This window comes from Cibotium barometz, chromosome 51 (genome assembly GCF_041138505.1).
Source record: "Cibotium barometz isolate CiBa-2024 chromosome 51, ASM4113850v1, whole genome shotgun sequence".
Classification (NCBI taxonomy): Eukaryota; Viridiplantae; Streptophyta; class Polypodiopsida; order Cyatheales; family Cibotiaceae; genus Cibotium; species Cibotium barometz.
This window is the reverse complement of record NC_141096.1, coordinates 45,178,687-45,204,863: the sequence shown is the minus strand read 5'-3', so window position 1 is coordinate 45,204,863 and position 26,177 is coordinate 45,178,687. Positions and strand designations below refer to the sequence as shown.

At 46.5% G+C, this 26,177-nt stretch overlaps 1 protein-coding gene across 2 annotated transcripts in view; it reads right to left on the bottom strand.

Annotated features, from left to right (window-relative positions):
- Positions 1–25,640, bottom strand: part of LOC147609675 (alcohol dehydrogenase class-3-like) — a 99,556-nt gene extending 73,916 nt beyond the window's left edge. Inside the window, exons 1-4 of one of the 2 annotated variants that reach the window (XM_086787449.1) lie at positions 25,409–25,640; positions 3,309–3,373; positions 2,910–2,981; positions 2,698–2,744 (exon numbers count right to left, since the gene is read on the bottom strand). In XM_086787449.1, coding sequence (XP_086643575.1) covers positions 2,698–2,744; positions 2,910–2,981; positions 3,309–3,373; positions 25,409–25,568 — 344 coding nt within the window. In that variant the 5' untranslated portion in view covers positions 25,569–25,640. The remainder of the gene's footprint in view (positions 1–2,697; positions 2,745–2,909; positions 2,982–3,308; positions 3,374–25,408) is intronic. The other variant, XM_086787450.1, reaches the window with a different exon arrangement.
- Between the last annotated feature and the right edge of the window lie 537 nt (positions 25,641–26,177).

The window sequence follows — 26,177 nt, the reverse complement described above, 5'->3', positions numbered from 1 at the left end:
TGAGGAAGAGAAAGCTCTATTGCTACCTTGTGGATTTCCGCAAGGCATTTGACACAATACCACGAGAAAGGCTCTTTCAACACCTGCAGTCTCTTGGCATACCAGCAGATATGACATGGGGCATCTATGCATTATATGAGCAGGTTTTTGGGCGAGTCAAATGCCCAGGAAGTATGTCCGAGACTATTGCTAGCACCATTGGTGTGAAGCAAGGATGCCCACTTTCCCCCATGCTATTTGGGTTATACATTGATGAGGTGGCTGACTTCATTACACGGGGAAGCGGAGATGGAGTTGATCTAGCAGGTACCTCAGTACATATTATGCTTTATGCTAATGATATTGTATTAGTGTCTGAGTCTCCAGGAGGTCTACCCAGGGGTTGAGACATGTTTTCCCCTACTAGTTGCTACCTTGGGGGCCTGAGCAAGGGTTGGTGGGAAAAGGGGTGGCGACCTGCGCACAGAACAGCGAGGCAGCCTACAGTGGCGGGCAGAGCAAAGCAGCGAGGTGGGTGGGAAAAGGGAGGGCGACCTGCGCACAGGGCAGCGAGGCAGCCTACAGCGGCGGGCAGAGCAAAGCAGCGAGGCGGCCTGCACAGACAGGCCGGCAGAGGCGTGCAGGTGGGTGGAGCAGAGAAGCGGGCAGAGCAAAGCAGCGAGGTGGCCTGCGCACAGGGCAGTGAGGCAGCCTACAGAGGTGCGCACGGAGGTGGGAAGAGGCGTGCAGGTGGGTGCGCATAGAGCAGAGGCGCACAGGTCATCTCAGCAGGCGCACTTCTCAGCGAGCGCACAGGTCATCTCAACAGGCGAGCGCACAAGTCGTCTCAACGAGCGCACAGGTCATCTCAGCCTACTGTATTAACGAGAGAGAGAGAGAGAGAGAGAGAGAGAGTTTCCATGGACAGTTTTGTATCACCCCAGTGAGAGAGCTATGCTTATGTTTTCTTTCTGTTTTATTTTCCATCCCATGATGAGATATGCCATGGACATTATTGTATCACTTTGGTCTCATAGGCCCATTGGGTCTTTAGAAGACGCTTAATATATCTTTCTTTCTTTCTTTCTCCCCCCAGGCAGTACAGAAGTAGTGCTCTCTACAGGCTGAATAACAGGAGAATTCACTCTTTATAGAAAGAAGAAGGAATCTGTTGTTCAAGATTCTGATGAACTTTGGAAGTCTGGTGTTGTAGAACACCCTCATCTCTGTATTTGAGATCTTGTAATCTCCCAGGAATAAAGAAGTTATCCTCAAAAGGGGGTCACGGGATAGAGAGGGGGGGGGGGGGGGGGGGCGCGGGGCTTCCGGTCCCAACATCGTGTACTGTCTCTTCTTTCTTCAGTTTGTGTGGATTTGATATGAATCGTGGTAGAGAATTTGAACACTTGGGACAGAGAGTTTAGATCTTAGGATTGTTTGGTTGACTACTCCGGTCCTTTTAGTTACAGTTACCTACCTTCAAGAGTGGCCAGCCAGAGAAGGAGCCCCCCTCTCGTCTTTTTGTCTATACCAAGCTTGTGGGATGTACATGTTGCTCCACATAAGAGCTATTTTGTAGTTTGCTTTTGTGGATGTTTTCGTTTATGACTAATGAAGGATTTTTTCTTTGGGAAGAGAACAGGAAGATTCAACCATACTTAAAACAAGACCATCAACCCAGCATTGGGCTACCCTCTCCCGCTTGGATAATCTTTATTATCAAAGGAATTTTTTGTTATACAAGCTTGAGGGAATTAACAATCACCAAGTTGCCAAATACATTGAGCAAATGAAAACAATTGAAGACAATGTGTCCAAACCAATGATCGTTGCCAACCATGTTCAGCCAAGCCTACCAAATCTCTCAAGGACCTTCTAATTCAGTTAAAAGACCATCAAGCAGACAAAAGCACCCTAACTGCTGGTTTCTTATCCAAAAAAGGCTATTGTAGAGATTGTGAGAGCTTGTCATTTCTCTCTTGTTCTTGAACACCGGTGAAACCAGCCCTAACTCTGTCTACAGGCCCTGGATAGCCTGAAACCAAAAAAAAAAACACCTAACAGGACCTTCAAGAAGCCATAGGAGGACAGCCCCAGGGAACAATAGAACAGGTCAACCTTCCAAAGAAAGTCCTCGGAAACTTCAAATTAGTTTGTAAAGCAGCTTCACACTAGCTGTACAGCACCATGCGCAGCTCCAAACAGGTTGTACAACACATAGGCGGCCACAAACAGCTCGTACAACAGCATATCCCCAATCAGCAATGTGTGGAAATGGAGATGACCATACAGCTGAGAAATGCGCCTTTGGCAAAATAATGGATTAAAGGAGTCATTTCTGTAAAATGATGGAGAGGAGTGATCAATTAGCCAAAGAGCTGAGGGAAGGTGTCAGGGATCTAGTCAACCCTCTTTTTCCACCCACCCATCCATACAAAAAGATTGGTGCCACGTGGTGGGCCAGTCCACGATAATGGGTGGACTGCTCACCCACCTGTTAAGTGCCCATGATCATGTATCCACACCCTTGCTACAATACAGAAGTAAAAGAGGTATAAAGGTTTGAAAAGAAAGTTCAGTTTTTGTTCTCTTATTCATCCCCCCAACACACACCACTCCTGCCTTCCCAACCTTCCCAACCCCATGCCGTAAAGAATATCTGGCATATCTAATCCAAATAATAAGCATTTCAGCAACTGCATTTGATTTTACACATACCCAGCAGCTTCGTGGCCTAGTATGCATGGGAAAAGCCCTTCTGGATCCTGCATGCAACAGGATTGGCCATCAATCAAATAAAACTTCATGAACACCAGAAGTAACTAAGTACTTAGTGTCCCCCATAGGTAAAGCCAAAAGCACTAGCAAGACCCTTGAAGAAGGTACATACCACAGAAATCTCGACCATGCTTGATGGTATAGCAAAATACCTTACCACTCAGTGTGTAGAAATCAGTGTGGCATAAAGCTGTATTCACAATTTTTACACGAACCTCACCACTCTGCACACAAATTAGCTTGCAGTAATGCATTTGAACTATTAATTAAAAGCAGAACTTGAAATAAAATGAGAAGAAACTCGTGTTTAGCCCTGTAGCCACGGACATTTCAAAATATCAATGTAAATCTGTCCAAACAAAATAACGAACACAAAAAAAATCATCTGTGTAAAGCGTTCTAAATTTCTTTAAAGGAAACAGCGAACCTCATAACCTTTTAAAAAGCAGCTAATTCCCTCTTACTGACACTGAGCTAGCAGGGCTATACAGTTATACAGAAGTGTCGAAAAGACACGATCAAACTTCTTCGATTTTTACAGCACAACTTACTTTTGGAGGTGCAACCTGAATATTCTCAATTTGTAAGGGCTTCGAAGGCTCATATGCAACAGCAGCTGCAAAGTAAACACGAAGGCATGAGAGGCATGAGTAATTGACTAATGAACTGAATTGGTAATGGACTTGCCAAAATTAAGGCTGTGTCAAATGTGTTTATAAACAGCTTTAAATATATAAGTCCTGAGATAGTTTATCCATCAATGTCATTGAAGGCACCAACGATAATTCTTCAAAGACCAATTTATGTAACCCAAATCTAGCAAAAACCTTTCAAAAGAAACTACACGAATTGTTAAGTCAGGTTTCGAAACCGTAAGTTTCAAATCTTCTTCATCAAGAGACACCTCAAGTTTCGGATGCATCTTTATATGCGCATGTATACATATGTACAACCATGCATAAATGCTCACACACATAATCAAGGAATAAAGAAAATAAACACACTGATTTGGTTGATGAAACACAGGAGAAAAGGAAAAATACCTTCTATGAGCTGTCATTATTTTGTTTTTCCATTTACTATTGACTACGATAGGCAAATCTCTAAGGTTAAAGTGTTGGAAAACTAGGACCTTTGAAAGTTTTGTCGTCATTGTTAACCACTCCATAGGTTAACATGGTTTCACCCACTCGACCTACCGTAAGGCGCTTTGCCATCTTTACCCGCTCAAGCGGGCACTTGTCCTTTGTAAGGCGGCACTGGAACATATAAAGCGGCCTTAACCTGTGCTTGATGTCAAGCAAGGAATGTCTAGAACTCCGTGTACATAGTTCCTTAAGACTAGTAATAGAGGCCGGACCATTTTTAAGTTTGGCGACCTAGTGTGACAACTAGTCATTTGCATATACGTCATTTTTTATAGTGAGACAGACATGATCATTTCCTTGCTTTAGTTTTCTTATGAGCTCCCATTCTTTCCTCTTTTTGCTTGCTTGCATGTTACATGCTAGACGGATGCTTGTTTGAATAGGTTTGATTGTAGGTTTTTCTTTTCCATTAGCTTCTCCTTCCCCCATCTTTTGTGAGAGAGAACCATCACGAAGGACCATCTATTGTTGTCTCCATCTAGGCATAAAGAGCTCTCCCTTCATCCCTTTCGAAAAGGAGCATTCCGGTGTGACAACGGAGTGAGGACACGACGAACGAGCCAGCGCACCCACATAGAGAAGTTGCAAATTACAGCTCTAAGACAAGACCCAACGACAGATGCTTCGGCAAGGCCAAGGTAAGCTCTTGGCTTAAACATATTTGGCACTGCTGCCAGGGAACTAGGACCATCAGGATGACGATGTGACGGTATATAACCTCATCACTAAAGTAAACTTCGACACAAGGATGACCTTGCTTGAGCAACAGATTATAAACCTTACCAACACCATAATTGTTATGCAAGCAACATTGGTGGATTTGGTGACAGCAAGGGGGGTTGGGATAGCTTTAGTTGCACCCTCTTTTACTCCAAAGCCCTATACAAGGGAGTGAGAAAAAGATTCAAGAGACACTTGACTCCTGGCTTCACAGATGGAGTACGCACTTTGAGTTCCACCCTTTCCCTAAGATAAGAAGATACATATGGTACAGGGTTCCTGATAGGTAAAACCCTACCTAGTAGAAAGAATTACAAGTGAAGCCCATGACGTGGGTAGATTTTGAGTGTGTTTTCTGAGAAGAGTTCTTACAAGCCGAGGATGAATGTGATGTAGAGTCCAAGTTTAAAAACTTGGAAATGAAGAATATGCCTTTTGACACACATCTACAAATTTAGAGAGTTGCAAGCTCGGGCAACTCACATGAATATCAACTCCATGTCAGGAATAAACATAGAAACATTGGATGATGGCATCCAATATGCTAAGATTTTTTATGAGACAGTGGCAGAGAAACCGCCAAACAAACCCCAACAACCCTCATTAATAGACCAGGCATGATCCCAGCATAAATGAAAGTTTAAGCATGGAAAGACTCCACATACTCTTGCAGAGACCTAGAGTCAATCACAAACTTTGGAAGACCCCAGTTTGAAGGCATCAAAGAAAGCAGAGCACACTATTCAATACATTAAGGAGAGTCGGTGCTTCACTTGTGGTCAGCAAGGAAACATAAGGACGAATTGCCTGTAGTCAAAGTCAAAGGGAGTCCATGCAATCGAGGCTAAAGGTAAAATTACTTCCATGCTTATACTATTGTTTTAGATCATAGTTCTTTCAAGGGTTGTAGCTTTAATATGAAAGTTTTTAGTCCTACGGACCTGATACAGATGTATGGGTCAATAGTAGGAAAAATTGTACACATTCTTTTCGACACCCTAGGAGTACTCACAACTTCATGAATGCCAAGCTTATAGAGGTTGAGAGTGAAGACGCAGCCAAGTGAACAGCAGTATCATATCGACATGCCATTGGACACACAGTTACGGGATCGGCGGGTGTCTCAGTTGCCTATAACTATACAAAGCTACTAGATTTCATGATAATGAATCTAGATAGAGTAGATGTTATTATAGTAAAAGAGCGGTTTCATAATCACGATGTAAAAATAGACTGAAAGGGTCATAAGCTATATTCCGTCATGGATAGTGTCCAATTTTGTCTACAAGGTGATTTTGATGTCCCACCACTACTAATGTAAACTCAATTGAATTCCATAATATAGCAAAAAATTATGTGTTCTAGATGTCATGTCAATGATGCTAATTGTGAGTTTATTTTAATTAGTCTTGATGTATGGGAGACACAAACTTTAGAGAACATCAGCGTAGAGTTCGAAGATTTTTCCCAGCTAAGTTACCCCATGGGCTTCCGCCCCGATCCGCCAGTTGATTGTAAGGTTGATTTAGTTCTAGGGTCTCACCCTGTGAGCATTATGCCTTGCACAATGAGCCGGTTGAAAGAGGATGACATTGCCCGATGTCATGCGCATGCACATGGACATGTTGTATCCCAGTGCTTGAGAGGCAACAGAAAGTGTCCTGCCCCCAATCGGGAATAGGCTCATACTGACGAAACCATTGAATTCCTAAGATCATGTCACACCCCAACAGAGGCGAGACAATGAAATCTCGTTGGAATGAGGCCTTCTGAACGTCAAAGGCAAATTGTTGTGCCTTCTGAAAAAATGTGGGTGCGGAGACCACAAGTGAACCCGTCCACATCCAGATGATACGGAACTAATGTGCAGCTCATTTTGTTAGCCAACTGGGGAGAGATGGCATCTTCAGAACTGTCTATGTCGAATAGGACTACAAACTGTCGGCCCTTAGCAGAGCCATAAGCTCGGATGAGGCTTTTCTATGCAGCATCGCTCTCACCCTCCTACTTAGCATCAAATACCACGGATGGCATAGAATGCATAGAAGGTAAAAGTTGAACCGCATTGGTGGTAGTAGGCGGGGCTCGAGTTGTTGGGGTACTATGACTACTGTGGTGGCAGAAGGGGCTTTGGTGGCTTGTTCCGCTTGCCATTTGTGGCAATCCTTCTTACCATGCCCTATGATGTGATAGAAAAACATCTATTCTCTGATTGGTATTTCTTTTGCTCCTCGGGAGGAAGATAACCTCCAGTAATGCTTGTCTTAGTCTTTTCATCGAGGGTTTTCTTAGACTTGGATTCTTTATCCTTCTTACCTCCTGAACTGGAGCTATTACTGTTGTCCTTCTTAGCATCCGTAGAAGATGTATTACCTTTCCTTGGCTGTGCAGCAAATTGCTGCTGCTGGGGTTTGGTACTAGACTGAGATGACTGTTTGGGCTTGCCTCCGTTCATTTTCATTTCTTCATTCTGAGCTAGAGTCAAAGCCCGGTCATATGTACTGGGTTCAAAGTTGCGAACTGTAAACCGAATGTTAGGATCCAATCCAAGAATGAATTGCTCCATCTTGGCCTACACAGATAGCCGTAACTGCTGTGCTAAAGTGATAACCTTTCCGAAAAACTGAAGCATTGGCGACCCGTTCTATCTGAGTCCATAGAACTCATCTGCAAGACCGGTCATGTTCTCCGACGGGAGGAATCTGGTCTTCAGGTCATGGACAAATGTATCCCAACTAAAAGTTGTGATACCTGTGGTCTGGTCTGTATGAAGATTAGACCAATGCTGCCACCAAGTGACTGCCTCACCTGTGAGATGGGAAGCCGCTACATGGACTCTATCTTGAGGATCTGTGATCCTAGCTAATGGAAAATGAGCAGTAAATTGATGAATGAACTGATTAATTGCTAAATGATCACACTTACCATCATACTTACTAAAATTTGGTTAACTACGAATGACGGTAGTTGATGCTGTGGACTGCCGGCTAGTGGCACCTGAGGCGGGGGAAGATGAAGAGACGTGCTGGTATCTAAGATGAATGGCCTCCTTTTCCCTTTCGTGCTTGAGTAACATACGTTCTCGATCGAGCTCTCGTTGGTGCTCCCGAGCGGCGAGTTCAGCCTGACGCCGGTCTTCGTCGATCCTGCGCTGGGCTTCCTCATAGTCCCGTCTTTCTGCTTTTTCTTCTCTCCGTTTGGCCTCGTCTTCTCTTCTTTGTTGTTCCATCTGAAAGAAGAGGGAGATGTAGCCGGGGGCTACTGGATGCGGAGGAGAACGTGCTGCTGTTGCCTCCAAGAGTTGGAGACGCTCCATGAGATGCTAGTTCTAAGCTCTAAGTAGAGCTATGGTGTCTGCTGTAGTTGGAAGTCTTCCGGCTGATGGGTACGTACTCTCCTCTGTAGACATGATGCTGAAGTCGGTGGTCGTGCCGGAACGCAATCTGACCATCCAAGGATGCCCTCACGCTAGGATACGGTGTGTGTGGACAAGTTGAATCTGATACCAATGTAACATGCAGTGGAAGTATTCGTATTGGAGGATCCTGTCACACAAATGCTCACACCGTCTTCTGTATCCTGAGATTCGCAAGTTTAGCAATCCACTTTAAGACTTCAAACTTTAAGAGATTTGAGAGAGAGAGAGATGGAAACTGTACACCGTATGGGGTCCCGAATAACCCACTTAAGGGCCCCCTATCCCGTTACCGGAATAGTATTTGCTTTATTATCTTTGAAGAGACTGACGGTGTGACTGACAATAAGCCAAACGCAAGATCTCTGAAGACCAAGAGTCGGGCTGAACTGTACACAGCCGTAAAAGCACCAATGATGTCCAATCTCGAGCCTATGCACTCTTTTCCCAATGGAATAAGGGAGGGATGCAAAGCTGAGGCTGAAAAGAGGGGCTGTTTGGGACTGTTCTAGACGGTGTATGAATGCTGTAAATGAATATGAATGCTGCGTTTTACCTTCACCATGTGGCTGGAGCAAAACAATGAGAAGATGAATGCTGAAAACTGTATGGATGCAGCAAACGCAAGGTTGAATGCTGGCTGAATGCTGAAACTGCTGCGTTTTGCTGATGTAGGGACTGAATGCTCATGCGTTGATGCGCCTAGGGCTGTAGGAGGAAAACACTGAGGTATGAGGGCTGGAAACTGCAATCGCTTTATGCTCCTTGTGCTGAAGGCTCCAAGCATTGAATGCTCTATGCTGAATATAATGAATGAATGAATGAATACCATGCTGAGCTATTTATATGGGCCAGATGAGCTAGTCTCCTGGCTGCAGGGCCGGCTGACTGCTCATGTCCACATAAAATATATAAAAGATGTATAAAATGCTGGAAATTGTGGAAAAAATACCAAATAATTCCTAGTAAATATTCTGATAAATACTAGATGAAATATGAGGGTTCTGCAATGGCTGCAATGAATGAATAATGTGCAATGCAAAATGCTTTCTAATGCAAACCCTAAGGTTTCTATTGACTTTACATGCATGAATGCGTCTCTTCGAGTGGGTTAAGGGACTTGGACTAACTTGGACTAACTGATTGACTGTCTAAAGCTGAGGACGACCTACGTAGCTCGTGTCTGACTTATCCTATACTGAGGATTACAATGGGGTCACGGCGTCCGACCAAAATCATCCTGAAAGGAACTAATACTGTACAATGTTGCACTGATGATGATGAGCCACCTTGTCACTATTATGCACTACAATGTAGAGTGCATGTGACATTAGTGCCCTATCATTTGGATGTGGATAGGTTTACACCTGGTCTCCACACCCACATTTCTCAAAACGCACAACAATTTTCCTTTCAAGTTCAAAAGCCCTCATTCCAACAAGATTTCATTGTCTCGCCTCTTTTGGGGTGTGACATACTTTTAGAAGTCCAGTGGCTTCACCAATATGTGTCAGAATACGTAGCGGAGATGATGACCAGATCTGGGAACACGAGAGCAAAAACGCATGCAAAAAAAATACAGCACAAGAGAGAGAGAGATGTAGGCGTGTAACTCTCCTCTATATACACAAGAAAATCCCGGGTATGATACACAAGTGGCAAGGGGGCTGGGGGCCTATTTATATGCCCCCACATCAGCAGTCGGCCTGCTCTGGGCAGCCGACTGGCCCTGAAAACTCCACAACCAGCACACCATCCAGTCGGCCAGATCATCAGCAGTCGGCCACCTCAGACATGGGGTCGTGGACCAGTTCAGCAGTCGGCCAGCAAATGGTTTGCCTCCCAAGCCACTGAAAAAATAGGAAAAATAGGGGGAAAATGCAGAGAGTGGGGAAAAATGATAAAACACCTCATAAGGGCGAGCACACCCACAACAAAGGCCTTGGTGTATAAAACTAGACAGGAGATGACTTCTAACACCCCCTCTCAACTCCTGGCTGTGAAACCAACCACAGGGAGCTGGGGTGCCGCCTGAGCAACTCCTGAGATAGCGACTTCGTGAAGAGGTGCACCGTACTGTCCTCCATCGAACAGAACTCTAGCAAGATGTCATCAGCAACGACCTGTTCACGAACAAAGTGTCTCTGGATGACCATGGGTTCCTCCAGTGGAAGCCCAAACCTGCACCACCTCACAAGCAGCATCACAAGCAGCCCGGTACTCTGCCTCTGTGCTCGACAAGGCAAAAGATGACTGCTTCTTACTGCTCCATAAAACTGCTCCTGGGCCTGAAGTAGAACTCCTCGTGTCCGAATCTCCTCCCCAAACCGAGTCACTCCACCCGTGGAGTCGGACTCCATCCAACAATCCCCCTCTTGTGTAAAAGAGTCCATGATCCTTCGCATGCCGCAGAAACCACAGGAAACGCAATCCTGCCTCCCAAAGAGTCATCCGCAACCATGACCTCAATTGCCTCATCAGGAAGCTCCCGTCCAATCTGATGTCCATCAACCAGATCAATGAACCATACTGCTTCTGAGTCAAAGAGGCATTACACAACTCACAAGGATCAACACCTGTTACGGTGCACAAACAAGTCCTGGAAACCTGCTGAAGACCACGCAAGGCCTTCTGAAACCTCTTAACCACTCCCTCTGAATCCGGAACCACAAAGCCTGGAGTATGCACCTCCTTCTGCAAGTAATCAACTGCCACCTGCCTGGCTTTCCGAAAGGTCCCCGTGGAAAGAACATCCTCATCGACAGGAGGTTCTTTGTCTCGAACACTACGAGACATCAGAGCATAAGTTACCTGTTCAGTTTCCTCTGACTCACGAACACAAGAACTACCAACATCAGTACTGGAAAGTTCCTGCCAACTGCTGCCATCTATTGGCAAGCTATCCACCATCTGGTCCCGGAAAGCCTGCACCTGCAGCATATCCACACTTAAGTGGCCATTACCAGAGTGCCACTCATCACAAACCTGAGGACCTGGGAGAGAGAGTGCTGAAAGCCTGCACCTGCAGCATATCCACACTTAAGTGGCCATTACCAGAGTGCCACTCATCACAAACCTGAGGACCTGGGAGAGAGTGCTGAAAGCTTGTAAACTCCATTCTCCACTCCGCCTTCCCAAACCACTTGGCCTGTTGCTTTGTCCCGGAGAGCAACAAAATGCTCATCAAACTCCACCCGTACGCAGTCTTGCAAACCTGATGCACTGACAACAGATGAAAACCAAGTGCCGGAACATACAACACCTGGGAGGAATGCTTCCCCCCTCTGCCATCGGGAACTATCTCCATCCTGCCCTCACTGTGAACTGGGATAGTGGATGCATCCCCAGTAAGTATGTGACCAGAAAGCCTGCAGAGATCCTGTAAACCGAAACGGGAAGGAGTCATGTGCCTGGAAGCGCCACTATCGAGAATCCACTCCCGAGTATCCGTTGCGGAGAGTCCTCCAATCTCCTCCCTGCCTGAAGAAAATGAAACATCGGTGTCCACCACCTCCAGGTGCACAAAAGCCGGAGTCTTCATGATTGCTGCTGAGGAATCTTCACCCTTCTCGGTCTTCCACTTGGGACACTGCCTCCAATAGTGGCCTTTCTCGCCACAATCATTACAGGTCCTCTTTGCCTTGAGTTTCTCGCGGTCAGTAACAGACTTCTTCTCAGAAGACTTCTCCGATGAAGCCTTCCCTTTGCCTGTGTTACGGCCTTTCGATCGTTGGCCAGTTAAGGCCTCCGAACCTCCACCCTGAGGAGGGTTCGTGAATCGTTCCTCCTGGTGCAGGACCATGGGCACAAGCTCCTCCCACGTGATGGTGCTGAGCCTGCCACTGGTAATCAAAGACGAGTAAAATGCTGAGTTCAAAGAGGGCAAATGTGACAACAACGTGATGGCCATGTCCTCTACGATATCTCCTTCCCAGCCTGAAGAACTTCCTGCTGAAGAGCCTGCAGCTTGTTAATATGCTCCCGCATCGTCATCGACTTTGCAGGGTTCATAGCCCGCATCTGTACTTCCAAGGGAATCCTCTTCATGGGGAATACCCTGTTGTAAAGAGAGGCCAAATGCTGCCATATACCTCTGGCCAGTGTCATGTGCTTTACATGATTGATTACCTGTGGTGTGCAGTTGAGAAAGATAAACGAACGGACCCCGGCGTTGACAAGATCCCACATCTGTGTCTAAGCCTCCCGGTCCTTTCCGGTTGACGGTAACTCCCCTTTCTCTACTTCCGGCCGTGGAACCCCAACAACAACAAAATCAGCGAGGTTGTAAGACTCCAGAACAGATTCCATCATAACCTTCCATATGCCGTAGTTGCTCCCGTCCAACTAACGGTCCACCACGAACGTGGGGAGTGTCGGGATCTTCACATGCCTCTCGGCCATCTCAAACAGATCTGCCATTGCGGAGATGTACGCTGAAAAGGGTGGGTGGGTGGGAACAAAGAAGAACTAATACCTGCAAGTGGCTGTCCAGCAAATCAGCCCGCCGTCCTCTTGCTTCTCCTCTTCCCGAACAGTCCAAAACAGTACACCAATCAGCCACACAACAGTCCCCCTCTTGCTCACACAAATCCCAAGAACTATCTAGAGCCTAGGCTCTGATACCATGTCAGAATACGTAGCGGAGATGATGACCAGATCTGGGAACACAAGAGCAAAACGCATGCAGAAAAAAAACAGCACAAAAGAGAGAGAGATGTAGGCGTGTAACTCTACTCTATATACACAAGAAAATCCCGGGTATGATACACAAGTGGCAAGGGGGCTAGGGGCCTATTTATATGCCCCCACATCAGCAATCGGCCTGCTGTAGGGCAGCCGACTGGCCCTGAAAACTCCACGACCAGCACACCATCCAGTCGGCCAGATCATCAGCAGTCAACCACCTCAGACTGGCCCTGAAAACTCCACGACCAGCACACCATCCAGTCGGCCAGATCATCAGCAGTCAGCCACCTCAGACATGGGGTCGTGGACCAGTTCAGCAGTCGGCTAGCAAATAGGCTGCCTCCCAAGCCACTAAAAAAATAGGAAAAATAGGGGAAAAATGCGAAGAGTGGGGAAAAATGATAAAACACCTAACTAGACAGGAGATGACTTCTAACAATATGAACCTATTGTCTATTGGGGGCAAAACACTTTTACTATCTGAAACGGTTTTCCTGAGCCCATCATGATTCGTGGAGATAGGAGCATTCTCGGCATCCCTTTGATTTCTCATCTCCAAGCCCAACGAGCTAACCGCAAGGGAGCGGAAGGAGAATTGATTTGTGTTCGTGCTCAAACAGCCTCTACCTAATCGATAGCGGCTATCTCATCTTCGTCTCCAGTCCCACAGTTAGTAGACCTCCTATCTCAACACTAGGACATTATGCTTAGGGATGACCTCCCACCCAATCTCCCTCCCTCTCATCGTAAGGACCATCATATCGATTTGGTCCCTAGAGCACAACCTCCTAGCACATTTCCCTATCATCTTTCCAAGACTTTAAAGGGCGAGCTAGAAAAGCAATTATCTGAGCTCCTTCGAGCCGGATTCGTTCAGCCATCTTTCTCGCCATTTGTTGCACCTATCCTATTTGTCCAAAAGGAGGACAAGTCTATACACCTTTGTGTAGTTTACAGGGCATTAAACAAACTCACCATCATGAATAAGTTTCCTATGCCAAGGATTGAGTACATTCTGGAGCATTTAGACAGTGCATAATTTTTCACTAAGATTGATCTCAAGAGTGGTTACCATACGGTCCACATTTTTTGAAGCTGACATTTCAAACAGCTTTCCGGACACAGCGTGGTCACTATGAGTTCGAAGTCATGCCCTTTGGGCAACACATCGGCAACCTTCAATAAGATGATGTCCAAGAATTTCGCAGTGCTCACTCTCGGCCTTCATGCATGAAGGTGATTCTATTAGTCTTGTAAGCCTTACACAGATCAATGTGCGTGTGCCAAGGCTTTTCAAGCAATACATCACAACCATTCAAAGGCGCACAAGAAAGATTTTATGATCCACATAGCCTTGAATGTGTATGCGCAACTTGCCAATACTTGGCAGAACCTGCAATTCTCTACTAACAAAGGCAGCCCCTACTTCAATTTGAGAACCCATGTCCCCCACTTGTGTCATGTGCAAGACATGCATAGGCATACCTCAAAGCTAGTCCTGAAGAGGCAACAAGATAAAGACAAAGTCGAATCAGATGTGTGAGCAGCGTTTTTGCTGATTTGGCAAGGGGGTTAACTGATGGAGGACATGGTGTGCTGTCGGCTAGGGATTGATGACTTGGATGACTTGTCGGCTGCAGTTATTTACTAGATTATATGTCCTGGACCTGGCCGGCCAGTCCATGGGTTCTCTCCCAAGCCTGTAAAAGGCACCAAGGCTCATTGTTGTAGATCATTCAGTCCTTGTTTGGCTGAGTCATAGAAATAGGCATAGATTAGGTATTTTCATATTTTCATTGAAGGCAGCCAAAGGCTGCAAATCTGATGTACCTTTTTGTACTATATGATATATTGAATACTCGGCTATCTCTGTCTCTCGTCTCTCTCTCCTGTTTGCGTTTTTGCATCAGCATGTTCCCAAACGGTGTTTAGGGCTGAAAGAAGGCTCCCAGAGCTTTCGCATGTAACAACTTCAATACCCAAAGCAACTGCCATCTATGTAGAAATGAAGTTTTGAGTTGCACAATCGTCAAACATGAACAAAGCGGGTTGATCCTTAAGCTGTCCCCAAGCTTTACATACAACCCTATCTTTGCTATCATTTGAAGTATTGCCCTGCACATTCGGAATCATATGCACATTGGGCTTTGATACATTCACATTTTCATGCTTCTTTTGGGCATACATTTGCAATATGCTCAATGCTACCACAAGTAAAGCATTTTCCCTCTCTCGTATACTGCTTTTTTTGCTCCGCAGTGAGACCACTGTCTTTCACTTGGAAGGGATGCTTCTTGGTAGGCTTATTTTCAACCTTTGAACCATTTTTATCTTGGTTTTGGTCCTTTTTAGGTGGCTGTTCACTATTTTGCAGGTTTTGGACAGCCCTCTCTTTGACTTAGAATGAGGGTTTAGCCTTATTGGATCATTGGATCGACTCAAATTGAGTTCCAATTGCTCAGTGGCAGTGGCGGCTACAATTAGTTGCTGTAAAGTGTGGCCAGGATACATTTGTAGTCCCGCTTTGTACACGGGTTGCAATCCGATTGAAACCTTCTCTTCCTTTCCGCCTTTGGAACATGCAGAAATGGAGACACTTCCAAAAGCACTTTCCAAAAAATTTGCACATATGCATTCACCGCTTCTCCCTCATTTTGCTTCACCCAATCCCACTTCATTGTTTTCTCATTTAATGCATTGGGAGGCAAGAACTTGACATAGAACCTCTCCTTGAACTCTTCCCATGATCTAACAGGATTTGATGAGACCATCTCAGTAAGCCACCAATGAGCAACAGTACCTTTCATGAACATGCTTACATGCCGGATCATGGATTTCTGAGTGAAATCCTCATCACTAAAAGCAATATTAAACTCGGCAATAAAAGCAAATGCCTTTGATGCATCATATTCTCTATGATATGTATCAAACTATTGGCATATATGCTATGAGTAGAGCCACATGTGAACATGGATTAACGAAGGACACTTTTCTCCCTTTGGGTTTTTCACCTTGGATATTAGGTGTGAAAGGACACCACATTTATTTTGTATTTTGATATTGTGGAGTCAACCCCTAAGCTCCACACATTCTATCTATCGTCTTTGTGTGAGTCACCATCTCTTAGCAGAGAGTTCTTACTGCTGTTTATTCTCTGTGTGTCCCTGTCTGTGTGTAGCCCTAACCCCAACAGTGGTATTGTCCACCTTCTGCACGTGAGGTTTATGTTCCTGGAAATTCCGTCCGTCCACCAACTGTGCAGTTCCGTCGTCACGTGCGGTTCCGTATATCAGATCTCCTGATCTCTACGGCGCTGCCCATCTAGCTGCTTCGCCGCCCGTTTCAGCCTCCATAAGGGGTGGCGCTAGTGCCGAGGGCTACACCACCGCCCGGCCCACAGTGGGCGGCGTCTGGCTGAGCCCTGCCACACTTGCAGCTTAAATTTGAGATTTTTCAGCATTGCAATTATCTGCAACCTTGTATTTGGGGCAAAGCATTTGCAGACTTTGTGGTTGCCTGGCATTGCACTCCGGTGCATTTGGGATTTGGCTTGCAAGTGCTTTTTACAACAAATTTGGTTGCACATGTTTGCATCTCTCTTGCAAGAGATTTCAGTAAATGGCTGGAAATACGATCGATATATTCAGGGTTTTTTCCCAAGAGGACAAATTGGATGGCAGTAATTACTCCCTTTGGAGTTTCATGGTCCGAACTCTTCGTGTGGCCAAAGGATTATGGGGTTATGTATCAAGTGAAGATGAACGCCCTGTTGACATAGCACCTAACACGCTTGGCTGTGGTGCTCAAGCAGATGCAGTACCCTCTCCTCCTTCAGAGGAGCAGAAGAGATGGGATACTCATGATGCCCAAGCAATGGCTTTGATTGCTTTGTCGGTAAAGCGATCAATCATACCGCATATTCGGTCTTGCAAGACCTCACGACGAGCTTGGGATGTACTTGAAACCATGTATCAGGCAAAGAATGAGGCTAGGGTTCTATTTCTCAAGAAAGCGCTTGAGAACTTGGACATGAATAATGGTGATAGTATGGCTGATTATCTTACGAAGATCCAGGATCTTCGGGAGCAGCTGCTCAATATTGATGAGGTCATTTCTGAAAAGGAGCTGGTTTCCAGGACACTATCATCTTTGCCAGAAACCTACTTGAACTTCCACACATCACTCACTCTATCTATGCGGGGAAACCCGAAACCAATGGCTTGTTACTACAGGAGGAGCAAAATCGAAAGAACAAATCTTCCAGCATGCGTAGTAATGATGGAGCTTTTGTTGCCCAAGACAAGGACAAGGAAAAAGCCAAACACAGTTTTCAACCAAAGGCTGATTCGGGACAACCTTCACAAAAGGCTAAAAATGATGTAGGCAAGCCCAAAAAAAAGTGCAAATGTCACTACTGCAAGAAGCCAAGTCATTACTAGAATGAGTGCAGAAAAAGGCTTGCAAAGGAGAAGAAAAAAGAAAGCAGCATGGCTGTAGATCATAGTCACAAGGGACGCGGGATGGTAACGGGGGACGGGGACAAGAACGGCACTCAAAAAATACTTTTTTTAAAAGTTTTTCTACTCTACACTTATTCTACTTTGGAAGTACATCAAACTGAGCACAAATTTACACTAAAAAAGAGAGAAAGAAAGAAAGAAAGAAAGATTTTATTAACGTCTTCCAAAAGACCGAACTCGGCCTATGAGACAAATCGGTGTACCTCTATAGTCTGTCATCCCAACAAAATGAAAAAGTACTGAACTAAAAAGCTGAATCTGGGTGTGCAATAAGTACAATGAGTGGTGAAGGGGATGGAGCTCTACTACTAGGAGAATGCAAAGCTATATGCATGGAGTATACAATCATGATATGCAACCTAGCTAGCTCCATCCTGTACCATACTGGCGGTATAAAATGCTATACATCAATGAAGGGGGTGTCCACAGCTCCCTGGGTGTGCTCTGAAGCGAGCCAGTCGCTCCACACCCTCTCTGTGAAACTAAACTCTGATCTCTGTCATCTCTCTCTGGTATAGGCGTGGTGTCCGAAAGCCAGGTGTCCTCTGTCTCCTGCGGGCTCTGAGTGTCTCTGCTCTCTGGAGAGTAATTCCCTGCCGTGTAGGGGCTAGGAGTGGGATGGATCTCTGAAAAAATGTAGTAATCTGTGTCTGTCGTCCCCCCTCAAGAGCTATCTGAGCCTGTAATGATGTCTCTCTGTGGCGCTGTATGTCTAGAATGAATCTCCCCAGTATGCGCTGGTCTGCTGCCTCAAAGATCTGGCGTAGGGAATGTGGCTCTCTAAATAAAATGGGATATCTCTCTCTGATGGCTGTATATGCTCTGCATCTGCATACATAATGCTCCTCACTCTCCACCTCCTCTCTGCACAATCTGCATACCCTCGCCTCTCGGGGGATCCGTGCTGCTCTGCCAGTCTCAATCTCCAATCAGTGTGATGAAACTCTTAAGCTGACCAATAGCCACTCGGGAGCCGTGTGGTAAAAAGCCCTCCATGTATCTAGGTCTCTCTATAAATCCATCATCAGTGATACTCATGAAGTGATCTCTGTAGTATAGCATCTTCGGTGGAAGAGGCTGTGTAGGCGATATCCATGTCTCTCGTGTATAGAGCTGCCATAGATCCTGTCTCAATACTCTGTTTCTCTCACTATGAGAGAGACGGATATGTGGTGCATCCCTATCATACTGGAATGGTGGTAGATCAGAGAGAGAGAGAGAGAGAGTCTAGATAGTAGAGAGTAGGGCCTTGGGTGAGAGGCTTGGAAGTTGGAAGCTACTAAGTTAGAAGAAGCTTGAGGGAGAGACTAGAGAGAGTAGATACTAGATACACTCAAGTCTCATAGAGTGTAGCTTGAGGCTTGAGGCTTGAAAAGTGAGAGAGAGAGTTGCTTGAAGCCTTGAAAGTTGAAGGGGTGTGTGTGTGCTTGTAGCCTTGTAGCCTTGTTCTTATATAGATATTAGATAGGCAAGAGAGAGAGGGAAGGGCAAGAGAGAGAGAGGGAGGCAAGGGCCAAGCCTCAAGGGCCAAGGCCCAAGGCCCCAAGGCTCAAGCCTAAAGGCCAACTTCCAAAAGCCTCAAGGCAAGAGAGAGGCAAGGGCCAAGGCCCAAGGCCCAAGCCCCAAGCCTCAAAGGCTCAAGGCCTCCCCAAACGACCAAGCCAAACGGCTAGAAACGGCCCTGCAAACGGCTGGAAATGGGTGGAAAAAAACAGTCAGACTGCGCGTGCAACGGCTCCCTGCGTCCCCCCACTGTGCCGTTCCCGTACCTGTCCCTTGTGAGGGACGCCTCCAGGGGGGCGTTTGATCATCCCCTGCCGTCCCCATCGTTGCACCATCCCGACTCGGTGTCCCTCCGTTCCAACAGTCCGTCCCTTCGGTCCCCTGTGACTATGCTGTAGATTCTTCTTCATCACTTGTAGGGAAAGATGATGCATCAGTAAATCTTGTGCAAGATGAGTGGACTTTCCTTACTTGCAATTATGATACATCATTGGAGCATGTCTCTCAGTGTCAATGAAAGATACGACACATGGTACTTTGACAAAGGTGCTTCTAAACACATTACCTCATGGAGGGATTTGTTTAAGAAGCTTATGGCTGCCCCTGAAGGCAAGCGGGTAACATGTGCAAACAATTCTTCTTATCCAATTCAGGGTGTTGGTGAGGTGATCCTCACAACAACAGATGGTGCAGACTTATGTCTTCTAGATGTATTGTATGTGCCACGGATTAAGAAGAACTTGCTATCCGTCTCCTCTTTTGCTAAAAGAGGATATGCAGTGAACTTTGAGGACGAGAGATGCTCAGTGAAAGACCATGAAGGTGGTGGCTATGCATTAGTCACTTCCGGCACATTTTACCATGGGTTATATCAGCTTGACAGGTTTGACAAGAGAGACAGGTTTCACAGGAGAGAGCATGATGCTCATGTGGTTACCACTCTTAAATCTGTCGTGCAAGAGACATAATTGTGGCATGCCAGGTTTGGACATGTGAATTATGCAGTTTGATGTTATTGCAAAGGCAAAACTGTCAGAATACGCAGCGGAGATGATGACCAGATCTGGGAACACAAGAGCAAAAAACGCAGGCAGAAAAACAGCACGAGAGAGAGAGATGTAGGCGTGTAACTCTGCTCTGATATACACAAGAAGATCCCGAATATGATACAAATATGGTATGGGGGCTGGGGACCTATTTATATGCCCCCAGATAGGCAATCGGCCTGCTGAAAAGTCCCTCCACGACTGTAGCAACAGTCGGCCAGCAGCAGCTGATAAGGCGCACGACTGCCTACATCCAGTCGGCCAGCATCACAGGGGTCCACGACTGATGTCTGGGCAGTCGGCCAGCTACTCGTCCTCCAGCCGCCTCAGGGCTGCCTCCCAAGCCACAGAAAAAATGGGAAAAATAAGGGAAAAATGCAGGGAGTGAGGAAAAACGATAAAACACCTGATAAGGGCGGGCACACCCACAAAAAAGGCCCTGGTGTATAAATCTAGACAGGAGATGACTTCTAACACCCCCTCTCAGCTCCTGGCAGTGAAAACAACCACAGGGAGCTGGGGTGCCGCCTGAGCAAATCCTGAGATAGCGACTTCGTGAAGAGGTCCACCGTACTGTCTTCCGTCGAACAGAACTCTAGCAGGATGTCATCAGCAACGATCTGTTCACGAACAAAGTGCCTCTGGATGACCATGGGTTCCTCCAGTGGAAGCCCCAACCTGCCATGCAACCTCTGCATCCTCACCACCTCACAAGCAGCATCACAAGCAGCCCGGTACTCTACCTCTGTCCGTGACAAGGCAAAAGATGACTGTCTCTTACTGCCCCAAAAACCTGCTCCTGGGCCTGAAGTAGACCTCCTCATGTCCGGATCTCCTCCCCAAACTGAGTCACTCCAACCGTGGAGTCGGACTCCATCCAACAATCCCCCTCCTGTGTACAAGAGTCCCTGATCCTTCGCATGCCGCAGAAACCACAGGAAACGCAATCCTGCCTCCCAAAGAGTCATCTGCAACCATGAGCTCAACTGCCTCATCAGGAAGCTCTCGTCCAAACTGGTGTCCATCAACCAGATCAATGAACCATACAGCTTCTGAGTCACAGAGACATCACACTGCTCACAAGGATCAACACCTATAACGGTGCACAAACAAGTCCTGGAAACCTGATGAAACCTGTCAACCACCCCCTCTGAATCCAGAACCACAAAGCCTAGAGAAACCACCTTGTTCTGCAAGTAAGCACCTGCCACCTGCCTGGCTTTCCGAAAGGTCCCCGTGGAAAGAACATCCTCATCTACTGGAGGTTCTATGTCCCGAACACTACGAGACATCAGAGCATAAGTGACCTGTTCAGCTTCCTCTGACTCACGAACACAAGAACTACCAACATCAGTACTGGAAAGTTCCTGCCAACTGCTGCCATCTACTGGCAAGCTATCCACCATTTGGTCCTGGAATGCCCGCACCTGCAGCGTATCCACACTTAAGTGGCCATCACCAGACTGCCACTCATCACAAACCTGAGGACCTGGGAGAGAGAGTGCTGAAAGCCTGTAAACTCCATTCTCCACTCCGCCTTCCCAAACCACTTGGCCTGTTGCTTTGTCCTGGAGAGCAACAAAATGCTCATCAAACTCCACCCGTACGCCAGTCTTGCAAACCTGATACACTGACAACAGATGAAAACCAAGTGCCGGAACATGGGAGAAATGCTTCCCCCCTCTGCCATCGGGAACTATCTCCATCCTGCCCTCACTGTGAACTGGGATAGTGGACGTATCCCCAGTAAGAATATGACCAGAAAGCCAGCAGAGATCCTGTAAACCGGAACGGGAAGGAGTCATGTGCCTGGAAGCACCACTATCGAGAATCCACTCCCGAGTATCCGTTGCGGAGAGTCCTCCAATCTCCTAAAACACCTGATAAGGGCGGGCACGATATGCCTCATGTAGAGCTGCCACCAAAACATGTACGTGAAGGGTGCATATTGGGTAAGATGCACAGAAATACATTCCCAAAAGATGGATCAACAAGGGTTGTCCAGAAATTACACCTTGTGCACAGTGATGTGTGTGGTCCTATGCGGACACCATCTATTGGTAAGCACCTATACTTTGTAACCTTTATCGATTTGATTACTCCAGATTTGCTTGGGTGTATCCCTTGAAGGCAAAATCTGATGTATTTGTGGCACAAGCTGAAAATCAAACAGGTTGCAAAGTGCAGATCCTCCATACAGATCGAGGGGGGAAATACATGTCCATTGCTTTCAAAGCTTTTAGGCAGAAAAATTTCAGAATACGCAACGGAGATGATGACCAGATCTGGGACACGAGCAAAAACGCATGCAGAAAAATAACAGCACAAGAGAGGGAGAGATGTAGGCGTGTACTCTTGGTCAAGTACAGTCGGCCAACACCTGTACACACATCTGATGTAGTCGGCCAGCAAATTGCCAACTCAGGGCTGCCTCCCAAGCCACACAAAAAATAGGAAAAATAGGGGAAAAATGCGGAGAGTGGGGAAAAATGATAAAACACCTCATAAGGGCGGGCACACCCACAACAAAGGCCCTGGTGTATAAAACTAGACAGGAGATGACTTCTAACACCCCCTCTCAGCTCCTGGCTGTGAAACCAACCACTGGGAGCTGGGGTGCCGCCTGAGCAAATCCTGAGAGAGCGACTTCGTGAAGAGGTCCACCGTACTGTCCTCCGTCGAACAGAACTCTAGCAAGATGTCATCAGCAACGATCTGTTCACGAACAAAGTGCCTCTGGATGACCATGGGTTCCTCCAGTAGAAGCCCAAACCTGCCATGCAACCTCTGCATCCTCACCACCTCACAAGCAGCATCACAAGCAGCCCGGTACTCTACCTCTATGCTCGACAAGGCAAAAGATGACTGCTTCTTACTGCTCCATAAAACTGCTCCTGGGCCTGAAGTAGATCTCCTCGTGTCCGGATCTCCTCCCCAAACCGAGTCACTCCAACCGTGGAGTCAGACTATCCAACAATCCCCCTCCTGTGTACAAGAGTCCATGATCCTTCGCATGTCGCAGAAACCACAGAAAACGCAATCATGCCTCCCAAAGAGTCATTTGCAACCATGAGCTCAACCGCCTCATCAGTAAGCTCCCGTCCAATCTGGTGTCCATCAACCAGATCCATGAACCATACTGCTTCTGGGTCAAAGAGGCATCACATTGCTCACAAGGATCAACACCTGTTACGGTGCAAAAACAAGTCCTGGAAACCTTATGAAGACCACGGAAGGCCTTCTGAAACCTTTCAACCACCCCCTCTGAATCCGGAACCACAAAGCCTGGAGTATGCACCTCCTTCTGCAAGTAATCAACTGCCACCTGCCTGGCTTTCCGAAAGGTCCCCGTGGAAAGAACATCCTCATCGACAGGAGGTTCTTTGTCTCGAACACTACGAGACATCAGAGCATAAGTTACCTGTTCAGTTTCCTCTGACTCACGAACACAAGAACTACCAACATCAGTACTGGAAAGTTCCTGCCAACTGCTGCCATCTACTGGCAAGCTATCCACCATCTGGTCCCGGAAAGCCTGCACCTGCAGCGTATCCACACTTAAGTAGCCATTACCAGACTGCCACTCATCACAAACCTGAGGACCTGGGAGAGAGAGTGCTGAAAGCTTGCAAACTCCATTCTCCACTCCGCCTTCCCAAACCACTTGGCCTGTTGTTTTGTCCCGGAGAGCAACAAAATGCTCATCAAACTCCACCCGTACGCCAGTCTTGCAAACCTGATGCACTGACAACAGATGAAAACCAAGTGCCGGAACATACAACACCTGGGAGGAATGCTTCCCCCCTCTGCCATCGGGAACTATCTCCATCCTGCCCTCACTATGAACTGGGATACGAAGTTTTATGGACATTTTTGATAGCTAGTGTTCCAGAAATTGGAGAGTACACTAAATATGAGTTCTTCTGATCATCCTCAGTCTGATGGACAAACAAAGAAGGTGAATCGGGTTTTGGAGGATCTGCTTCATGCATACGTTGGAGGGTGGTAGACAAATTGACGAAGATGGCATGATTTTTACCGACAAAAGTAACAGTGAAGGCACATTAATTGGCATAACAGTTTGTTGAATAACTTTCAGGCTGTATGGACTGCCTTCTGATTAGTCAATGATAGGGACTCGAAGTTTTCTTGACATTTATAAAGCTAGTTTTCCAAAAATTGGAGAGTATGCTGAATATGGGTTCCTATGATCATCCTCAGTCTAATGGACAAACAAAGAGGGTGAATCAGGTTTTGGAGGATATGCTTCGTGCATGCCTTTTCTCTAAGCTTCTAAGATGCATGTTGTGACATAGTGGAAGCCTTCATGCCTTAATCACAGTCCTTAAGCACTCTGTAGGAATCTTAATGCAGCTTAACACTAATAGACAAAGAGAGAAGAGAGAGATAGATGCTATATAGTGTTCACTCTATTATTATGGTACAAAAAGGTGACACGAATGTCTGTACAACTTCTTAGCCCTTGACCTACCCAAAAGGGTGACCTCTGGCCTTCTACTCACTTCTATGAAAAGGAGATATTCTTCTACAAATGATGACAATGCTTATATAGGCCCTAAATGAGCTAGTAGGTTCATCTTCATGCTGGCTGCCTGCATAAAATGCTCCACGACTTGAATATGTTGTGTTTTTGCTCACATGTGTGAACTGAGCCGATGCCTGTTGGATCTACTTGCTTCCCGATTGGCTGTAGGTGCCTTTATGAGCGTGTCCAATGTCATGCCAAGGATTACATGTGTGGGGCAGCCATGTCCACCTTGGTGCACTTGACATCCCCTCCCATTAAACTTCATGACGAGGTGGATACTTTGTCATCCTTCCTCCGTGGAGTGCTTCTGCCTTTGAACAAGGACTCACTGACTTCTAAAACTTCCATTGTCCACTCTGCCACTACTCTGACTTCACTCCAAGTCTGATGTTGACAACTATGCATCTAGTTCCAATGTTGTCCCTTCCTTATGGGCTAGATGCCGAGGATTCACCTAATGCATTCCTGACCTTCCTGATGCTTCTTAATTGCTTGTTTTACCTTGCTCGGACTTGTTCATCCCTTATGAAAATGCCCTTGAGAACTACGACAACGCCCTTGTCCCTGAGGTGAAGGTAGGGTGGGTGGCTACTAGTCAAGGCATGACTACTAGTCCGGGTATGGGAACTTTGCATATTCTGATGTGAAGATGTAGGACCTACACTGCTTGGTGATGTGGCTGCATGATATCAATGAGCTTGTCGGTTCATCTTCATGCTGTCTGCCTGCATAAAATGCTCCGCGACTTGAATATGTTGCGTTTATGCTCACACATGTGAACTTAACTGATGCCGACTGGATCTACTTGCTTCCCGACTGGCTGTAGGTGCCTTTGGTTGCCTAAATCTACTTATGAGGCTGTCCATGCCAAGGATTCATGTCCACGTGGGTGCACGTGACACTTGTAAATCCCATGGTTTTTTCATCAGCATGAAAACGTTCATGCTTACCAGAAGGAGATGCTCTCTCTAATTCAATACACACACGTAGCACATGGAAATAAGGGAAGTGTGTGGTGTTGCTGTGCTGGAGTTGCAAAGGCGCGCCGTACTGGGTGGACTCACCTCTACAGTTGATGGTCTTGCCTTGGGTGGCACAAGAAGAGAATTCTCGAGATGCGAGTCTTCCAAGGCGGGACAAGAAGCTCCTCTCGCTGAGCTCCACCAAGACCGCCGCCGCCGCATCGAAGCGTGCGGAAGCAAATCTGCTTCGAACAGACTTCATCGCTCTCCCGAAATAGTGATACCTGCCACAAAAGTTCTCCACCGGTCAATAATCTGTCGTGAATCGTGATTTGGGCGGGCGGGCGGGCGGGCGGGCGGGCGGGCGGGCTCAACGCTATATCCCACGAGGCAGGCAGTGTTCGAACCTCGGTCCTTGGCCCCGGTCGAGGTCTAAGGGGTCTTTATGACCAGATAATAATGTGCACCACCTATCACAGTGTACACACAAGAGGGGTGGGTTTGCTCACTCAGTTACATTGGGACCATTCTTGGTTGAGCAAACTTGGGCTACTGCACAAGGTTGCCTTTTGACGAGCGTCTTACCTGGTTTTGGGAATTTTGCCCGTAAAATACAATCTCTATTTTTTAGTGATCGTCTAAAAAATGTGTCATCAAGAAAATGTAGGCACTATTTATACTAAACACGTCATTTTGAAGGGGTGGTTTTGCTCACTCAGTTACATTGGGACCATTCTTGGTTGAGCAAACTTGGGCTACTGCACAAGGTTGCCTTTTGACGAGCGTTTTACCTGGTTTTGGGAATTTTGCCCGTAAAATACAATCTCTATTTTTTAGTGATCGTCTAAAAAATGTGTCATCAAGAAAATGT